The 19823-nt window shown below is 50.1% G+C and overlaps 2 protein-coding genes across 2 annotated transcripts in view; one reads left to right on the top strand and one right to left on the bottom strand.

Moving 5' to 3' along the window:
- The window catches only part of Dora (zinc finger SWIM domain-containing dorado), a 211028-nt gene that overhangs the window by 132009 nt on the left and 59196 nt on the right, over positions 1 to 19823 (bottom strand). The window contains exon 10 of the mRNA XM_050196305.3: positions 7093 to 7297. Coding sequence (XP_050052262.1) covers positions 7093 to 7297 — 205 coding nt within the window. The remainder of the gene's footprint in view (positions 1 to 7092; positions 7298 to 19823) is intronic.
- LOC126548180 (tigger transposable element-derived protein 6-like) lies at positions 11870 to 12707 on the top strand. Its single transcript, XM_050196317.3, has one exon. The coding sequence runs from the start codon at positions 12067 to 12069 to the stop codon at positions 12634 to 12636; it is 570 nt and encodes a 189-aa protein (XP_050052274.2). The 5' UTR covers positions 11870 to 12066; the 3' UTR covers positions 12637 to 12707.

The raw sequence follows: 19823 nt of genomic DNA, 5'->3' as shown, positions 1-19823 counted from the left end.
TCCCCTCCGATTATCAATGGATGCTTGCCTGCAATACGATGGAGATCTCGCAGTAGCGTTTCCAATGAAGCCATCGGATGAGATGGTGGGTGGTATATGTTTGCAATAAAAATAGATGGTGTGGAGTGTGTGTGTTGTATGATTTCTGTGATCACGCAGTGCGTCTCGGAGGTGATCCGATACGTTTGGTGTGCAATGGAGCGATGTATGAGTGTGGAAGCCCTGGGTGTATTCGTTGCGTCCGAGTGAGCGGATGTGTAGCTGGGAAGTGTGGCAGGGGCTTGTGTGTCCTGAAGGAGGAGGATGTGGGGCGTGGGAAGTGTGGGGAGGAGGAGTTGGAGGGGTGCCGCTTGCCCCGGAAGCGGCGGCAGTTCCATTGCAGAATTGATAAGGAATTAGGTGGTAGCCCCGCCATACTGTAGCTTGGGTGGGGTGAGTATAGGTGGGTTGGGTAGGGAGTTCTGTGGGGTAGGTGGGCGGGATTGACAGGGGCGATTGGGAAGCTGCAGCGAGGGAAGGGCCTGCTCGATTGTTTGGAGGCGGGTGTCGTACCGTGCAAGGCTCATCTCAAGGGTGTGCACCATGCACGTAAATGCCGCTTCAATTTGTTGTTCAAAGCGTTGAGACAGGTGGTCAATAAGCTGATTGAATTTTGCCTCTAGAGGCGCGTCCATTTCGGCAAGTTTAGCGTCCATGCGGGCCTCTAGAGATTGAAGGTCGGTCTGGGTGACGGGTGGGTGCTCTGTTGTGCGTTTTTTCTTGGGTGGGGGTGAGGTGGGGGTTTGGGAGTCGGATTGTTCCATGTTTTCAGTGGGTGTTTGAGGCAGCGGCGTGCGTTGGGTGCGAGGGACGATTGGCGGAAGCAGTAGAGGGGTAAAGGTGGGAGTTTTGATGAGAGAGGTAGGACGACTCACCTCCTCTCGCAGGGCCTGGAGCTCCCGGTCACGGGGGTCCACCTGTGTGGGCGGGGGGATTGAGGGCTTGCTGGGAGCGTTCAGTGTTTTGCCTGCTACTCTGTCCGGCCAGGAAAGCTGTGGAGACTGTTGGTCCTGGTGGCGACGAGACGATGAGCGAGACGTGTTGGAGCGACGGACGCTGGAGCGGTCCGCGTCTCGTTCCGTTGTGCGGGAGATGTGCTGTTGTCGTGACGCGAGCGGTGAGCGGCGTCTCCACAGAGTATGCAGGCTGGGGTGCATGTCGGGGTGTCCTCTCGGGGGTGCGGGATACCGCATCTTCAACAGTTGTGCGTACGCTGAAGGGTGCACACATCCGCGCGATGCCCTGGTTTTCTACAGTTTGTGCAAGCGTCCAGGTGTCCTCTGTATAAACTGCAGCTGTGGGGTCCGCCTCCGTAGGAGATGGTTCGGGGCACCGGACCCGTCCGGAAGGTGATAAGGATTGAATGAATCCGTCCCATGCGGCGTGCATCAATGATGGAGACGCTAGGGTTGCCCATGATGAGGTCGTCCAGAATCTGTCCTGGGGTTTCTTTCCAGTATGCGTTAGTGATCACTCCTCTACTGCACCATCCGGGGGGGCGTTGTAGGCGGTGACGGCGTAGACTTGCGTTCGAATGGAGAGTTGTTGGATGGCGACCAGGCGTAGCGCGTCGGCTTTATGCGGGGTACTCATCATGCAGGTATTGCTGAGGGGGTGGATAATCAAGCTGGTGGCGTCTGGTGCTTGGAGGTCCTTGGCTGCAGTTAGCAGGGCCAGGGGAAGCTGGCGCGGTTGAAGGTCGGTCAAGGTAAGTCCCCCGGTTGAACGAAACACTATCTTGTAGGCACCCTCAGGCAAACGCGGCTGGCGTTGCGACCTTTGGGCCGCGAGACGCGTCATGCGCAGCTGGGACGCTTGGTGTACGGAATCTGCAGGTCGCGAGCCGGTGGCGGCGTTCACCTGATCCTGGATTTTCGGTGCTCCTTTCTGACGGGTGGGTAAGCTCAGGATATGATTCCAGTCCCTGGGATCATAGTCCTTTGGGTCAATGGTCTTTCTGATCACTTGGGCCTCCATATTGTCGACGTAGGGGAGGTCGAAGCGGCTTAGGCTTAGCGCACGGTGGCGCGAGGCCTAGTGCGGCAGCTGATCGGCAAAGGGCGGTTTTCGGCCCGTGGGCCCGCTTAGGGGGGACCGACGGCCACCAAATTTGAACAGATGGTGGCGCTCACCTTTACGAACGGTGTAGTGAAGAGATGGGCACTGCGTGGGTGGAAATTCGAACGAAATCGCCGTGTTTGTACAGAGCCGATGCGAAGCGCGTTCGCACTCGCTGGCCCCCTGGCGGTTCTCCTCCTTCGGTAACAATATCTCTGAAACGGAGCAGCCTAGAGCTACCGTCTTGGTCTTGTCAGAAAGCGAATTTCCCCATCTTCATTCAATTTTCCCACTTCAGCTATCTCCTCAACACAGAAACTAGCACACAAAAAGCAAATGATTGAAGGTTGTTCCAAAGTCACCAATTGGCCGTGCCTGCCACACGACTCCAACGCATTTTGCCATTGCTTCGTTGCTCACTGTGTAGGGGTGCCATCTGCTCTTGACATCTCACAAGCTCTCAAAGTCTCCGTCACAAAAAGTTTGACAAGTGTCAACATGGGCGTTACGCATATATTGCAGAAGTATGGCCGATGCCTTTTTTGCGGACTCCTCAAACCTGCGGCTAAGCATTCCTAGCATTGGCGATGCGGACTTCGCGACCAAGCTTCGCGCATGGAATCCTTGGACATGTGGCTAAAGGCTCAATCACACCGGTGACTTGAAGAGGTCTAACGACCATTTGTGACTAGCGACCAAAAAGCAACTAAGGCGACCAATGCTCACACTGGAAAGCCCGACTGAGTGCGACTTGCAAGTCGCAAGCCCGTAGATAATCGTTCTGAGCGAGAACTTTAGGGATCTACGCAGTTCATGCGCATTTCGGTGGTTTTGCGTTCTGGAAACAGCCATGGATTTTGATTCGAGTAAAGAGGAAGACGTCATCACTGTGCTGATGTGCTCTGCTGTAGTGTCAGCTGTGGCAGTACGGAAGCCTCCGAAGAAAAAGCGACACTAGTGGGTGCACCTGTGCCTCCATTCGCGATTAATGGCCGGCCATGCAAGTCGCCTCCTGCCCGAACTCTGCGCACATGACGAGGAGTATTTTTGAGAGCAAGCTGTGCCGTATTTACTGAATCTAACGCGCACTTTCCCCAAAGGAACGGTCCAGAAATTGCATGTGCGTTAGAATCAAGTACGACCATAAATCTGTGTTACCATATCGCCATCGGCATTTTAAAATGGCCCCCTCGTACGCGCTTTGAGCATAGCTGCTGTAGCTTCCTCCATGTGCTGTAGTACGTGTTCATAGGTTAGTCCATCGTCCATCTTCCCGTTTTCTGCGTTTGCTCTATTAGCACGGAAGTGCCGACTGCAAAGACACGCAGAGTTCATCACGTTGCCGCAATTAAAAGGAAACTGATCCTGTGTGCAGAGATGGACAGAAATCGGGCCAAATCACGGGCGTGCCATATGGGCCATGCGGAGTTCCCCAAACTTGCCTGCGGGACTGGCGCAAACAGGAGAGGCATGCTAGTCCTACTCCGGTGGTTGCTGCATATGGTGGCCACGCGGCCCCTATCTTGAAAGCAATCTTGCGACGGAGACAAGAGTCTAGACATCTAGGCGCACCGTGCTTTGTTCTCGTCGCTTAGAAGCGAGAGGCCGCACAAAGATCAATTCATTTGCTTTGGCTACCGCACTTCCTCACTCCAGAGTTTTGATATAGAGTTTCCAAGGTCATTGAGTGAGACGTGTTCATGTTTGCTCGTGTACGCGTGACACCACGTTTGTTAATTTAGTTAGTAAGCAAATGCTTAAACGTTTATACGGCTGATAAAACTAATAACCTGCTTTTTGTATAGTTGTCTATTAATTTGCTTTCGTAGTCAATGCTTCGTCTTTCGGGCGAAACTGTGACTTTTTTTATTTATAGTGCCTTTAGTGTACTAGGAGTAAATCTTTGATTTTACAAATGAGAAAAAGCTTTATTTCTGTATGACAGAATGAGGTGTGCGGTACTGTAAGGGACTTTTCTCTTTTTAGGTGATGGCAAACAGGTGCGTGTTATGATCGAGTAAATACGATAATTTCTAGTTTGCCTTGCGTGGAAATCGGTGCATAATTTTCGTGCTTTATTTCGCTGCTGTTTAGCTTCCTGCAATTGCTACAGGATACATTCAAAACGTTACTGGAACTGCTGCACCCCAGCATACAAGGCAAGACACCAATTACAGGCTTTCAGTCTGCCACGGTGGCGTGGACGGGTATTTGGCGTGATGCAGGAGGGCACCAGGTGAAAACATATGATGACATAACTTTTGGCCCGCTGCTGACTAGTTTAGCAGTTTTGCAACAACAGTCATGCAACTGAAAAACTGAGCAGCAAGCGACTGGCCCAAAATAGTCACTTCAACTTGGTCACGCAACAGCTGTCAGTCGCCTGTGTGAATGAGCCTTAAGCCTTTCAGCATCGCTGCTTCGGAATTCACGACCAAGCACATCGCGCACATAATCCTCTGACCCCCAGCTAAATAATTCGAACAACAGTGCCTCCCGACTCGGCGATCAAGCACATTGTGGGCGTAACTTTGGACTCTCGGCTAAGTAAATCCTGGAAAATCCTGGCCGCGATGGCAGGGACATGATTCGACAACCTCGTGCTTAGAAGAGCAATGTTAAAGCTACTAAGCAACCTCGCGGGATTGAAGAAGAGTTGTCTGTAAAGGTAAACACTGAAATCAGGCCCAGCTTGTTATATTAACTGCATTTTTTGAATGTTATTAAAGGTAGGGAGGAAAGTAATGTTACAGCAATCAATTACTTTTTAGTAATTGTTCAATTACATTCGTGGCACAGTAATTTACATGTCTTTAATTACATTTCTGAAAGAAGTGATTGTAGTTGGTTACTTTTTTTTCTCTGTAAAATGTAGAAGTACGACACAGGGACACTAACAGGGAAAACAAGAGACAAACTTGGACCTTCTGTAGGGTCCGTGTTGTTCTCTTGTTTTCCTGTTAGTGTCCCTGTGTGTCCCACCTTTGCAGCGCAAGCCTGCATCATACAGTTAAAAATGTGAAAATAGTTGGCATGCTATTACTTTACTGGGTTGCCTAAGTGATTGTCACAGCCAACTCCCACATCGTCATCCATTAAAAAATGAGCAACGACTAAATCATCAATCACGACAGTGTATATGCCCATTTTGGAGGCACTTCGTGTAATGACCCCATTCAGTACAATCCGTTAGAGTGCATGCTGACAATGTTACGATGGTTTACCTGACTAAATACAAAAGCTGCACCCTACTGTTGCTTTCCAGTAAGCGCAAGCAAGCCAAAATGAGACATTTTAGGATTAAAACCCTTTTTCTATGCAACTAAAGCATGCTACAAAGTTTCACATCGAGTAAACTCAGTGTAAAGAAACTATTTTACTGAGCACCATTAATACAGTAGAACCCCGCTGTTACGTTCCTCACTGCTGCATTTTCCCGGCTGCTACGTCGTTTTCATCCGGTCGCGGCACAGCTTCCATAGGATCCAGTGTATAAGGAACCCCGCTGTTACGTCGTAGCTGTGAAAACGTTCCCACATGATGCGTCGCAACCCGAACCCGCCTGGGCTAAAGTAGGCAACGCGCTCCAACCGCCATTTTGGCTTTTGACGAGTTTTGACCGGGCTTGGCTATGGAACTGGCTGCAAGAAGCCGCACGCCAGTTTGAGAAGCCGCCACTAGATGGCCATTCGTGAAAAATGCTCTCACTATCATCACTGTGATTACGGTCACCGCATGGTTTGTTGGACGGGTCGACTCACAGAGGAAGGAAACTCGGGAGAGGCCCCCACATCACGCTTTGTGAAGCTATAGCTAAAGGGAAGCCGGATGTTGGCGTTGCTCCGCCTATCGGGCCAGCTCTCCTCTCTTGTTTACATTTCTCGCGAAACCACGCCGCGCTGCGCGCAACCGGGCTGCTCGGATGCGCGCGCTGCGCAGCAATACTAAACAATCGTTAGCACGTTAGCATGATTACGCCAAAGAGGGCAAAATTTCCCGCGGATATTCCTTCGTCCGTTGCCACTGCCGTGGCGCGGTGACGACGAGGAGCACGAGCCGCATGATGCCGGGGAGTTGCCAAATCCTAGCTTTGGAAAAGCCGTCGCGGCTCTGGACCTCCGCAGGTACGTCGCACCTCACAGCGACGCTGACAGCAATGCGGCCTTCCAGGCTATTGAGAAACGTGTGCTGATTTCTAGCGAGCGAAAGAAATGGCAAGCCACCATTCTAGACGTTTTTAAAGTTCTAAGCGCACTCTGTGGAAATAAATTGTTTATAGTTGAAGCTGCACTTCTTTCATTCATTTTCGAGCTTTCCTCACTGTTGCGTTTTCCCGGCTGTTACGTTTTTTTTCCTCGGTCCGGTGAAAAACGTATGAACGGGGTTCCACTGTATTGTTGTGGTGGGACTTGACCGTAGTTCCTTTCAACCCAAGCCTTAAGACGGGGGCCTCAGCTCTATCTGCCAGAAAGCAGGCCAATCTAAAATAACTAGTGAAAGAAAGCAAATTTGCTTCAAATTCAACTATACTCGCGGACAAATTTCTGCGGCAATGAAGGAAAAGCTAGAGGGATGAAGCTTCTGCACATGTGTTACTGCGCTAAGTTGACCAGCAGATTTTGACAGCCCCTTCGGCTCTTTCTGTTTTTCGGAATAGCTACTGAAGCAGCATAGCTTCCACGTGCGACTGTTTTACGTTTTCTCACACATGGAAGAGGAATGCACAAAAATAGGTCAGATCTAAAGCTCAGGGGTGTATTTTTGTCTAATTTTGCTGTTGTAAATAAGATGTTTTGTTCTTTCTTCCTTATCTTAAACTAATGCACATGAGAATGGGGGACTACTTTTAGGAGCGCTCTTAGTTGTGTGCGCTTAGCCTCTGCAGCTCTCCCGTTATTGCCACAGAAAGTTGTCCGCAAGTACAACAGAATTCAGCAATAGATAGGAAAGGGTCAACTGGCAATCTAACTGGAATAATGAAGAAAGAAGCCATGCCTGGTGGTGGCCAGTAGAACAGAGAACGTGTATGGGCCGGCGGTCACAGTGGTGCGAGGGACCAGCTGCTGAAGAGCCCACGTCAACAGCACGGCCCCTGCGGCACAAACTAGACAGGTGCTCACTGCCACCCAGGCACTCAGGATTTGGGTCACCTCGTGGGTTGTGCTCTAGGAGGCGTGTGTGCATGTATGGCGAGTACCACCTGCACAATAACAGTGAGGAAGAGGAGAAGGAGGAAGAAAAAACAATTCTCATCATCCATTGCTGTCGGATAGGTAGTTTCTGGTGGTAACATAATCGGGGCACCACTCAGGCATCTGGTGAAATGAGAATCAGAAGAGTGATACAATCGGGCTACATTACTCCTGCAGAAATACAAAACACATAGACTGTCCCAAAGTTGATGCAGTGAGTCAGCAAGAAAGTGGGAGAGGGTGTAGTGGTGCCACTTCATCCACTTGAAAAGGCACAATTAACCTCTAGTCTAGAGCAGACATACTGCTCTATGACAAGGCAGAATTTTATGCATGCACTTTTTGCGCAACCCATATTTAGTATGTCGAAATGGAGATGGAAGAATCGGTGGAACCAAGGTTCATTATCAAAGGACTTGCTAAGTTGGGTAAAACAGTGCAGAAATTCATGGAACGTTGCCAAAGGAAAGTAACATGTCTTTGTAGAAAAACAATTGTTTATTTCATAGCAGTACAAAAGTGGTGTTTGCCGGTTGGCACCATGCAACAGAATGTTCGGGCTCCAGAAAGCGCACGACGGCACAGATCGGCCAGGGGAAAGATGCTCCCTGCTTTGGAGTAATGCGATACACACGCAGTCTTTGCCGGTCAGCCAGGGTCCCACTCTTGTGTGACGAGCAGGCGCCAACTGGGTAGTGAGTCTTCTTGAACAGCTTAACGACGTTGGTCGCCGGACAGTGTTGTTTATATATCTCACCTCTCCTCTTCTAGGTGAAGACTGGTTGCCCGCAATAGTCCAGTGGCTTGATTTGGCGACCACCGCGAGTTCTGTGTGGTTGTGACGCTATGGTGTCACCTGCTGTTCCAGCTGCTTATGCCCGAGGGCTCAGTGCATCTCTTGGCAGCTCTTGTGCCTCCCTCTTCTCTAAGTATGCGGCCCCAGCTGCGTTGTGTGTGCAGGTTGCTCGCTTTTTGGGCTTGGGAATCTCCACATTGAATCTACTGTTCCTCCATGATTTTGGCCTCCCATGCATCTGTGCTTTCGGATATTATCACGATGACGCCTGTAAGTTGTCCGTCAGTCGTTTTTGCCAGGAACAAATGCACTCCGCTCTGCTGCGTTATTATCATAGGGATCCGAGCAGAAGTTCCACAGATGCTTTACATGTAGACTCTTTGTCCTGGATCAAGCGGCATGAGATGATCATTTGCGGGTTCTTCCTCATGGCATGTTGCTGATGGGGTCATGCGGCTAAGTGGCATTGTCATTTTCCTGCCAAACATGAGTTTGGCCGGCGTTTTGTGTACAGCCACTGATGATTTCACGGGTTCTAGAATTTCCCGTGCCTCAATAGGCCAGTAGAGCTCCCTGTGTGTGGTCATGTGAAGAGCTAGCGGCACTACACGTTTTAGAAATTTTGGCGTAGCCTCAAGTTGCACATTAACATTCAATGGCTTACCAACATGCCTGTCCCACTATCCGTCAAACATGTCATCATCACATGCCAAAATTCCATCAGTTCTGATAGGGTCAATGCATTGATACCAGTGATCCTGATGTCCAGAGTCTGGAACCAGTCTCGTCCGAGGAGGCTAGCTCCTTTGCGCCTTATGACGTGTAGGTACAGCTGTGCGGTTTTGACATTAGTTTGTGATTCCTGTGTTGCTGAGGTGCTATGTACTGTGCCATCTCACCTTTCAGATTGGAGTTGCATCTGTTGTGCCACTGATTCTGCTTAAGAAATAGGGTGTAGGCACGATCAAAAACGATTTCAGATTCACCCAGCAGGCGTTGCTGAAGGTTACTGTCTCGTATTCTGCATATGAAGTGGTTGTGGAGCATGATGTCTAAAGGCACTATAGAACACCTCCCACTTGCTGTAGCTGGTGTCGCTGAAGTGATGGCCATGTTGAGGGCTATGGCTGTGCCGACTGCTGCCAATGGCATGCAAGCTGGCAGCGTACATGTAGGTCTTGTTTCGAAGTTGCAGTCCCGTGCAATGTTGCGTAGCATTGTAACATATTCGGCAATCGATTCTGTCGGTGCCTGGCTTCTTTGATGGAAACGGATACGACTCGGCAATTCGTTGGGCTTCGGGTCAAAGTGTTTGTTGAGGTGTTGCAGTACAGCCTCATACTCTACCACTGAAGGTCGCTGTAGTACGAGCAGGGCTCGTATGATGTCAAACTTATGACAACAGAGACGAATTCTTGCAGAGGGTCGTCACCGGCTACGTAACTTCGATTTACCCATACGACATCGCGCTGAAGTTGCAGAACAAGAAATGGAAAATGAGATACGAGCCAAGGCAAAAAAGAAAAAAGTGCAGAAGCAAAAAGCAAAAATAAAAGTAATGTTGACTGTGTTTTGACTGCCATGGAAGTTTGCCATTTGAAGTTGTACATGAAGGTCAAACTGTCAATGCAGCTGTCTACGTGGAGGTCCTGAAGCACCTGAGAGATTGTGTGTGCCTCCAGTGACAAAATTTCTCAAAAGAGGGGTGTTGGTTTCTACACCAAGATAATGCCATTGTCCACTGTGAATTGACAGCATCTGAGTTTTTCGCACACACTTCTATCACTGTGCAGGAACATCCTCTCTGCTGACCAGATTGAGCCTCCTGCGGCCGTTTTTTGTTCCCCAAGTGCAAACTGGTGCACTGGAGGTGGCATTTCGGGGACGTGATAATAAAAAAGAAAATGACATTGCTGCTGAAGCATTTAACAGAAGAGGACTTCCAAAGGTGCTTTCATCAATGGAAGAAGAGTTGGAACCAGTGTATTGTGTCTGAGTGTCTATTTTGAAGGTGACCTCATTGATCATCTATGTACCTGAAGAGATGGATGGAACCAGTGTATTGTGTTTAAGTGTCTATTTTGAAGGTGACTTCATTGGTCTATGTATCTGAATGTTTGCGAAGTGAATTTGTTTTATTGTACTGCTCAAAATTTTGGGACAGACCTGGAAACACTGGCAAATTTGAGGCTTAAACATAATGCAACAAGCCAAACTATGCAGAAATGGGCGTTTGGCATGGGAGGGGTGTTCAAATAGCAGTATTTCCTCGAAATGTATATGAAGGTTCAAGAAGAACGACCTACAAATATTGAATTCAATACCGAACATTTTCCCATTTCTAAACAAAATGAAATAAGTTACGTGGAGTCCATTTGGTAAAAAGAAAGAAGAATAAGAGGGCTTAAGTTATTTGATACATGTAATGCCATTCCCAACTGAACTTCCGGCTGACTGAGGAGCTAATAAATAACAAGCTACTGAAACATAATTGTATTTAGCACACCATAAGAACGACAGCAGGAACAGCACATAACCAGATGCTGGAGGAGATAAGCATAATACAGTCAAACCTCGATATATCGAACACGGATATATCGAATTATTGCGTATATCGAACACTTTCTATATCACGTGGGAATCGCATGTATTTTTAATTCTTTATTTCGAACGGGGCCGGATGTAAAATGGATATATCGAACTCCGCCGCCCCAGACCAAGTGCGCTCTGTTGACAGGAGGCGAGCTTTCCCGCAACGCTCTCGAAGATGGCGGCGCGATGGCCGTTCCAGACTGGTGCGTACGACAGCGGCCCACATCGGTTGCGCCGAGGGCGCCATTTGAACGTAGCGGCGTACGCACGCGGCGGCTTGGCGTGGCCGTGGCTTGGTTAGGTTGGCTAGTTTGACAACGTCAACGACACGTGCGTCTCGGTGCTGCCGCTTGTGCTACGCCAGTCGTTGTTAGTGCGTGTGTGGCTGGTGTGATGGCTGCAAACGCGAAGAAGCGGACGTCCCTGACATTTGCTGCGAAATTGGAAGCGATACAGCGCGTTGAAAATGGAGAAAGGAAGTCGAGCGTCGCCGAAGCTTTCAACATGCCAAGGAGTACTTTGAGCACTCTGCTGAAAAACAAGAGTGACATAAAGGCCAAGGCGGAACAGAACCAGCACTCAGGCGCGCGGTGGGTGCGCAAAGCTGCCTTTGAAGACGTCGAGAAGGCGCTGTACAAATGGTTTGTCGACATAAGGGCCCGGAATATTCCTTTATAGGGACCAATGCTACAGCAGAAGGCCAAGAACTTTGCGTTCATTTTCGGCGCCGAGAACTTTAACGCCAGCAGCGGTTGGCTGCAACGTTTTAAGGCCCGCTTTACCATTGTCGGGAAGACAGTCGCGGGGGAAAGTGAGGACGCCAATGAAGGCGAGATCAAGAAGTGGCTTGAACAAGAGTGGCCTCAGATTCTCGCCAAGTATGAGCCCAATCAGATATTTAATGCTGACGAAATGGGCCTGTTCTGGCAAATGCTTCCACGACAAACGCTCGATACCCGCGGAGACAAGTGCCACGGCGGCAAGCAAGGCAAGGCACGTATCACAGTTCTGTTGGCTGCTAATATGGACGGAAGCACGAAGCTGCGGCCGCTTGTCATAGGCAAGTTTCAAACCCCGAGGTGCATGCGCAACTGCCCCAGCATTCCGGTTACATATGCCTGGAACAAGAAATCGTGGATGACTCGGGATATATTCCAAAAATGGTTGAAGGCATGGGACTCTGAGCTGGCCCGTCAAGGCCGGAAGGTTTGCCTCATCGTCGACAATTGCACAGCACACCACACAGATGTCCAGCTGAGCAATATAGAAATTCATTTTTTGCCGCCGAACACGACGTCGAAGCTGCAGCCATTGGACCAGGGCATTATTCGCGCTTTCAAGTCCATTTATAAGCGTCGGCTGATCGACATTTTGCTACCCAAGCTGCGGATGGGCCAAGAGCTAAAGATAGACCTTTTGGGTGCCATTCAAATGCTGAAGGCCTCGTGGGACAACGTCAAGCAGTCGACAATAGTTCACTGCTTTCGGCATGCGGGTTTCGTGAGCCGCATTGAAGAAGCTTCCGAGGAAGCAACCCAAGATTTGACGTTGGATGGCACAGAGGAAGAATGCCAGCTCGAAGAAACCTGGAGCCAGTTGGAGCGCTTTGTCGGTGCTGAGCCACACAGCATGTGCGTTGAGGACTTCGTTGGCGGTGACGACAGCACCGGAACAGTGGCGGAGTTGACAGACGTGGAGATCACGGCAGAAGTGACTGCTGAGCGGCCAAACGAAGACGCTGCCGAGGCTGATCCAGCAAGCGCTGATGTTGCCCCGCTCCCGACTGCAACTGAGGCTGTAGCTGCGTTGGCCATTGTACGCCGCTACTGCGGCGCAATAGAAGGCACTGGACTGTCTCTTGTGGATCGTTTGGACTATGTAGAGGACGCCGTGGTCAAGCACGCGGTTGCCAATATGAAGCAGGCTACGCTGCTTCAGTACTTTCAGCGAACGAAATAAATACTTTGTTTGGAGCTTCATGTGAGTAACTATTGCGCCACGATTGGTTCATTGATTGATTTGTGCTAGTTTTTGACGCGTTTTCTTCGTGATGTTATATATCGAATTCTGGCTATATCGAACTATTTTGCGATCACCGCGGTGTTCGATATATCGAGGTTCGACTGTACTATACTCACTGTACATAGCCTTAACTCTTTTGTTACCGCTGGAAACCTGCTCATCTTCGGACCTTTTATGCTTTAACATTTTATTTCAAGACGTGGTAGTCACAATGTATACTGCGATATATAAAATTACAGCCTTATTACTGGTGTTTCGAATGGATGTACGGCAGTGATATATGCTCAGAAAATTTATGAGAATTATTATGTGAATTTTCAAAGAAGCACCTGAAAGAACACAAATAAAAGTAGTAATTTGCTGTTTTTAGCATAAGTACCAAGAGTAAAAGAAAATCTGAAATACAGTCAAACCCGGCTATATCGAACTCGAAAAAAAACGCCTATGAGTTCGATATAGAGCATAATTCGATATAAGCCTGCTAAATAATTGGATGTCATAAAAGCACATACCATTTATAAAATCACTTTATTGACGAAAGTAGCTTAGTTTCGCATAAATTAGTCCTGCATTTTCTTCTGCTTGGGCAATTTCGCTGCCTGCGACGCACGCACTTCCCCACGTTGTCTAAGGAGTCCGAACAGCTGAGGCCGCAACCTTCCGCATTCACGCAGAAGCACCGGACTAATGCGAGTGCACCAATCACTTCGGAGGATGTGGGCAAAGGACCGTAGTTGCTTTCCTCAACGTGCCTACTTTCATTTGTGCTCGGTACGATGTCGGCGATGTAGTCTTCGTTTCGGGATCTACCGTCGTCGCGACACCATCATCTGCACTCACAAACTCGTCCACCGTTGATTCGAATGTCCCGGAAATTTTGAGAGCTCGCTCCAAACTTCGGCAACACCGGCAACGGCTTCGTCGCATTCATCAGAAATTACAGTCATCGCCGAGCACGCGGAAACCGGCACGTATGAAGAACGCCTCGTACACGGCCGTGCGTACGCGTCGGGCCGGGTTGCGAGTCTGGCCACTTTAGCCCTAATCGTGCTGAGAGTGCTCCTCGGAATCTTGCACGCTGCGGGGACATCGCGTTCGACGCGATTTATGATTTCGATCTTCACGACGAAAGGCAAATTCTGCCGCTTCATGACGGCAACACTGCGGGAGAAGGCCCACAAGGCGTGAACATGATAAACCAGAGAAGCAGCCAGACTACTCGCACTTTCGCCATCTTGCACGAAGAGCGCACAAGAGCCTCTGATTGGCTGTCTGAGCAAGCGCTGTAGGCGGGCCAGGATCATTTTTTGCTGGGGAGTGTCGATAGTGATCTAAAGAAAGGAAGGACGCTTGATTCTGCAACCCGTGAGGGAGCACGGCGAAGCGTCGTCAGGGGAGAGGGAGTGGGAAGTGAAAGATGATAAGAGAAAGAGGGAGGATAATAGACTTCACTATGCGCGACAGGGGGAGTGTCGACGGCTCGCCCGAACAGCCCGAGGCAGCGCGGTCACGGTAGGGAGAGCGGTTCGATGGAACCGCGCCGCCGGGTTTCCCCGCTACCGCGAGGGAAAGCCAATTTCTGGGGGCACTTTTCCGCCGCTTGACGTTCGATATATCGGGAGTCACTGCAATATTTGTTCGATGTAAGCGTAATTTTTACTATATATACTCATTGTAACTATACCGTGACCAGAAATTGTTCGATATATAGAATAATTCGATGTAAACGGGTTCGATATAGTCGGGTTTGACTGTATACAAATATGCACATGGTTCCCAGTTCCCAACTTTTGTAAGTCAGATCATGCAAATAAATTATGGATATTTTTTCTTATCAATACTAGCCATAGTGATGCCCATGCTATGTGGAAAAGCAGCAAAATTGCAATTGTGAAAACAGGTAAGTTCCTATTGTACAGGCAGCATTTACTTTTACTGCCTTCTCCAAGCTTGTGAAACCACAGCAGTCATGTCGGGGAGCACGCAGAAGCCTCCTCATACTTGATTCTTGCATTGAAATAGTTTTTCTGTGCAAGCAAGGTGGTCTAGTGTGCATTCAACTTGCGACGGAGCCTCCACATGCTTCGTTCAGTTCCTATACAGTGCTTTGAATAATTGTACACTAATGAATAAGGGTACTTGCACAGGCAGTGCTCAATATGTACGAGATTAGACAGCTAGTAAAGCTTCAACTGAAGGTTGGTCTGAAACTGACTTCGTGCTCCTGTGTGAGTGAAAACCCCACACAATGGGAACGACTGCTCATAATAATTTGTACATACGCTGTCAAAGCGCTTATGGATAAAAGCAACGCATGGTGGGGAAAAAAAAAATTGCAATTAATATTAATCAAATGGTACTATCAAAATACAGTCTACGCTCATTACAACGGACCCGCATACAACAGGCTTTCAGATACAACAGACCATATTTCAGCCTTAGTTTGTTCTACCTATTTTATTAATGCAACGAAGTTAACTTTTAACAGACGGCACTATAACGGACTATCGGCTACAGTGAATTTTTGTCAAAATCAGGAGTATAGAACGAACTTCTGCCGCGTCGACACGGGCTGGCAACTGACTTGCGAGAGTCAGCCGATGATCGCAGCTCAATATGTTGCACGCGAGGGAGGGAGAAAAGCGGGGCGGAAGCGCGCCATCTTTCGCGCAAGGCATGGGAGGGAAGAGGGGTGGGGGGCTCTACTCCAGTGGCTGCGCAGGCGTTGTATCATAAAAGCGATTTGCGATGTGGAGAAAGTACACGCCAGCGCGGGCGCCATATCCTGAATGCAATCTGCAATGTGAACAAACTGCGCGTCCGTGCGGGCCTCACCTTCAAAGCGGTCTGCAATGTGGACAAAGTGTGCCCAGTGCCGGTAGCTTCGTATGTGCTGTGCTTTCGACGTTTAGTTCGCGTTGAAGTGAGAGACAGCACAAAGGCAAATTCGCTCACTGCTGCTGCCGCGCTTATCTTGCTATCGCAATCAATGCTTCGCTTTGCAGGCAAAACTGCGACTTCTTTTGTTTGTTTTTTACTTTGGATGTTCGTCACTCACTCTTTGCAATAAAGTTGTTAGACATCGCGACGAAAGTTTCGGAAGAGAGACATCTCGGATATTACGGAGTTCGGATGAAACGGATGTTTTTTGTTGGATTATCAGGGTCCATTGTAACGAGAGTCGACTGTAACACGCACCCATGAGCATCTACCATTGTTAAAGACATCGTTAGAACACCCTAGACGTCAGATCAGGGAATTCAACAACCGGACAGAAGCTTCTGTGCCTTCCCTGCTGCTGTTATTTAAAAATTACATTGTCAAGCACAATTTCTGCGTCCATTTATTGAAAGAGTGCTAGGAGCACTGAAGGCTAGTTTCGACGATATCTCCAGTTGAAGTGATTTTTCCAGACTTCGCAATCTGCCAAAAATGGTCAAATCTGAAATAGGAAAAGTTCAGTAGTCGTTTCAAATAATGCATAATGTTGCTAGGAGAAAAATTTCGACGGAAATGTTTAACAATGCATAGAAAAACTGAACAATTTCTATAGGCGCAGTAACAAAAGAGTTAAAGGTGTTTTAGACATGACGAGATTGTCCAAATAATAAACTGCTTTGTCTAAATCGAACCAAATTTGCTGGCTGCATAAAAATGAGGCATCCTTATTAAAGAACTAGAAATTATTGAGCAGAAGTGAACTATTCCACATATTTGCACAGCAACTGAGGCCTCTCCACAGCATCCGCAACTCCCAAGCACTAGAATCATTTAGAACAGTGACCAGTTGTGTGTGTTTTTTTTCTGTGGATGTCGTAAGTGTTGTTACTCCTTATTATTGAACAGAAATGCATATTCGACAACTTCACTTGGTGAATTGTTAAAATGAATATCAAAGATTATTTGATTCATACTAAAAATTTCGAATATTTGCATTCTTATTTTTACTTGAAATTCCTAAGGAGCCATTTCTATTAACTTCACAAAGCAGCCTGAAATGTGGTCTCAAAGTACAGTAAAATCTCGTTAATTCGAACTCGGTTAATTAGAAATCCCTGGTAATTCGAAGGTTTTCTGCGGTCCCATATTTTCTAATGTAAATTTGAGTGGATAATTAGAACCGGCGGCCTAGGCCAATCCAGTTAATTAGAAGGTTTGGGGTGCTATGCGGCAATTCTTGATCCTCATTTCACCACAAACCCGACGTAACGGCGGCCGTTTGGAGCCACGAGGTGACGCCACATAGCAATCGCGATTATTTATAGACGAAGGGCCCGACCCGTAGTACTGCACACACAAAAATCAGTCCACGGCACGCCCCGCGCACTGCCGAAATGCGCGCCTGCAGAGAAGGCGTGCATCACTGCAACGCAGCGGGGATACCGTATTTTTTTTTTCACGAGCTTCGTCCCACACTCCGCATGCTCCTCGCAGTCGCAGCGTCAGTGCGTGTTCCATGCAGCTGCCGCTGGCTGCCGTTCACCAATTCTCTCTCCGCGGCTGCGGCGACAAGTGTGCGCGCAACGCCGGTCTGCGCAGTTTCTTTGTGTGATGTGGTTAGGGGTGTTGCAGCTAGCATGGGTTTTTTTTTTTTTTTTTTTGCCCACAAAAACGTTTGCAGCGAAGGACACTGCGGTCAAGGGTCGAAAGCAGGGCAAGGAATGAATTACCGTTCTGTTCAGCACGAACATGTGCAGTAAACACAAGCTGCCACTACTTGTAGTTGGAAAGAGTGGGAAGCCTCGCTGCTTTAAAAATTGTGGGCATGCGCGACTCTCGCGCGTCCCCTGATGTTTTTCCCGCATAGCACATCCCCTGATATGCTGTTTTCCCGCACGGCTCGCGTGGCCTGGCGCCCGCGGCGTGGTACAAGCGCGGTGCGAGAGATGGCGCGACTGTCGCGGCGGGGTTACTCGGGCGCCGAAAGGGAAGGCGCTTAGCCTCTTGGGTTGGAGACAGCAAGCAGCACGGACGTGCCGTGCCGCGGGTGGAGCGACCCTTTTTCCCGGCGGGTCGGGCGCACGGCGTGGACGTCCCACGCGCGCGCGGCGACCCATGCTTCTGCGAGACCGCCTCGCGTGGCGGCCTTCGAGCGCGCCTCCGTTGGCGTGACCGAACACGCGAACGACCAGGCGTTGGGATCCAGCATGGGGCGAACATATTCGCTCGCTCGCGGTGAGTCGGACTTCTAGATTTGTCGCGCGCCCATCGGCATGTTTTGTGGATAGCCACTCGGCTAGCGGGCATGGATCTATGAAAGGTGCAATAAATGCCCTTGTGACTGTTTGCACTACTGTGTTGTCGTTCCTTTGTCCCAAGAGTACGGAGGAGAGATGCCCCATATCTCCCACATCTGGCTGCCCAACGTGGGGCTCTTGGGGCATCGGACGATAGAGTTAACATTTTTGCTTCGTTCGAGACCTTTGTTTGAACCGAAGCGTAGGCCTAGCGTGGATTTTGATCGCTAGCGTCGGCGGCGTGCTTTCTTGAGTGAGGCGACGGTGGCTGTAGTGTGTTTGAACATGTCAACATGCTAAGCCTTTTCGCAAGTGTTTTTTTTTTAATGGCATTCGTTGGTACGAGAGCCACGTGGTCTGCATCCTGGGAGAGCGAGGCTGAGCGCCCGCGGAGCAGTGGCAAGCCTGAAGCGAGTGAGTACGGAAGCCTCGTGGGTGGTCCGAATTTCTTATGTAAATAGCTTCTTCTATCTCTTTGACTCGGATGAAGTCGCGGCTCTGGGAGCCGGTTGGCCGCGGGCCACGGGTGCCACGACGGGCTGACTGGTATTGCGGCCTGGCACCGGGCGCTCCGACACCGTCTGGGACGGTGGGCGCCGTCAACTCGGATGCTGTGTGCACCGAGCGGAGTAGGACCACCTCACAGAGCTGACGTCTCCTCGTGGCTGCCTGTTTTGCGCCCATTTTGGGTGTTGTTTTTGGATGCCGGTTGTTGTCAGGGTAGCGACGCTTTAGGCCTAAGGCTTTACGAAGCTGCCTGTCGCACGTGGAGGGACACAACCTGGTGGACCGTGGCGTTGAGGCGTTGCAATTTGCTTCCCTCATTCTGTTTAGCCTCGCACGAATTGAAATTACTCGTTCGGCTCAAGGAAGCGAGCTTCGTTCACTTGAACTTAGCATCTGAGTAGCTGCCCGATCTTTTGCTAGCCGAGTTGAACATCGTACCACGTGGGCGATGCGCATGCAGAATTCCTCTCCCTTGCACTACTGTAGTGTTTGCCGAGTGTTTTGAGTGTACGCAGCGTGATTGGAGTCACCCCTGGCTTGCGGCCACCTGCACATCGTCTGCGCTGCTGCCCCGGACTACGATCGAGTCACCCCGGGCGATGGTGATGCTGTGGCCAGTTCGGCGCAGCGACTTCGGCGGCCTCCTGCATCCAGCTCACAACCCTCGGCGGCGGACAAAGGAGCCAGCGGTCACCGACAGCTACGGCGGCTCTTGCCAGCAGGGCGCGTCGGCGCGAGCGACGCTTGCTCGTACCGACTACTGCGTCGTCGTCTCCGGAGTCCTGGCCTGGAATGATGCCGTCGAGTCTGCAAAGCTGCTGCTGTGACCGGCGGACGCTAGCGGTGTACCCCAAGGACAGTCGGCTCGCATGTTACGGACAGCGTGTGGACATTTCCCCGGCGCGGCCACTGTTGCATGTACCACCTTGTTCGCGAAGCACGGGTTAATGTTAGACCGTGTGACATGTTTCGCCGGAATAAGAAGTGATTTAAGGTTGGGGGGATGTGGGGATGCGCGACTCTCGCGCGTCCCCTGATGTTTTTCCCGCATAGCCCATCCCCTGATATGCTGTTTTCCCGCACGGCTCGCGTGTGGCGCCCGCGGCGTGGTACAAGCGCGGTGCGAGAGATGGCGCGACTGTCGCGGCGGGGTTACTCGGGCGCCGAAAGGGAAGGCGCTTGGCCTCTTGGGTTGGAGACAGCAAGCAGCACGGACGTGCCGTGCCGCGGGTGGAGCGACCCTTTTTCCCGGCGGGTCGGGCGCACGGCGTGGACGTCCCACGCGCGCGCGGCGACCCATGCTTCTGCGAGACCGCCTCGCGTGGCGGCCTTCGAGCGCGCCTCCGTTGGCGTGACCGAACACGCGAACGACCAGGCGTT

Source organism: Dermacentor andersoni, chromosome 1 (assembly GCF_023375885.2).
Source record: "Dermacentor andersoni chromosome 1, qqDerAnde1_hic_scaffold, whole genome shotgun sequence".
NCBI classification, from domain to species: Eukaryota; Metazoa; Arthropoda; class Arachnida; order Ixodida; family Ixodidae; genus Dermacentor; species Dermacentor andersoni.
Note: the sequence above shows the minus strand (reverse complement) of the source record. Positions and strands in the feature narration are given on the sequence as shown.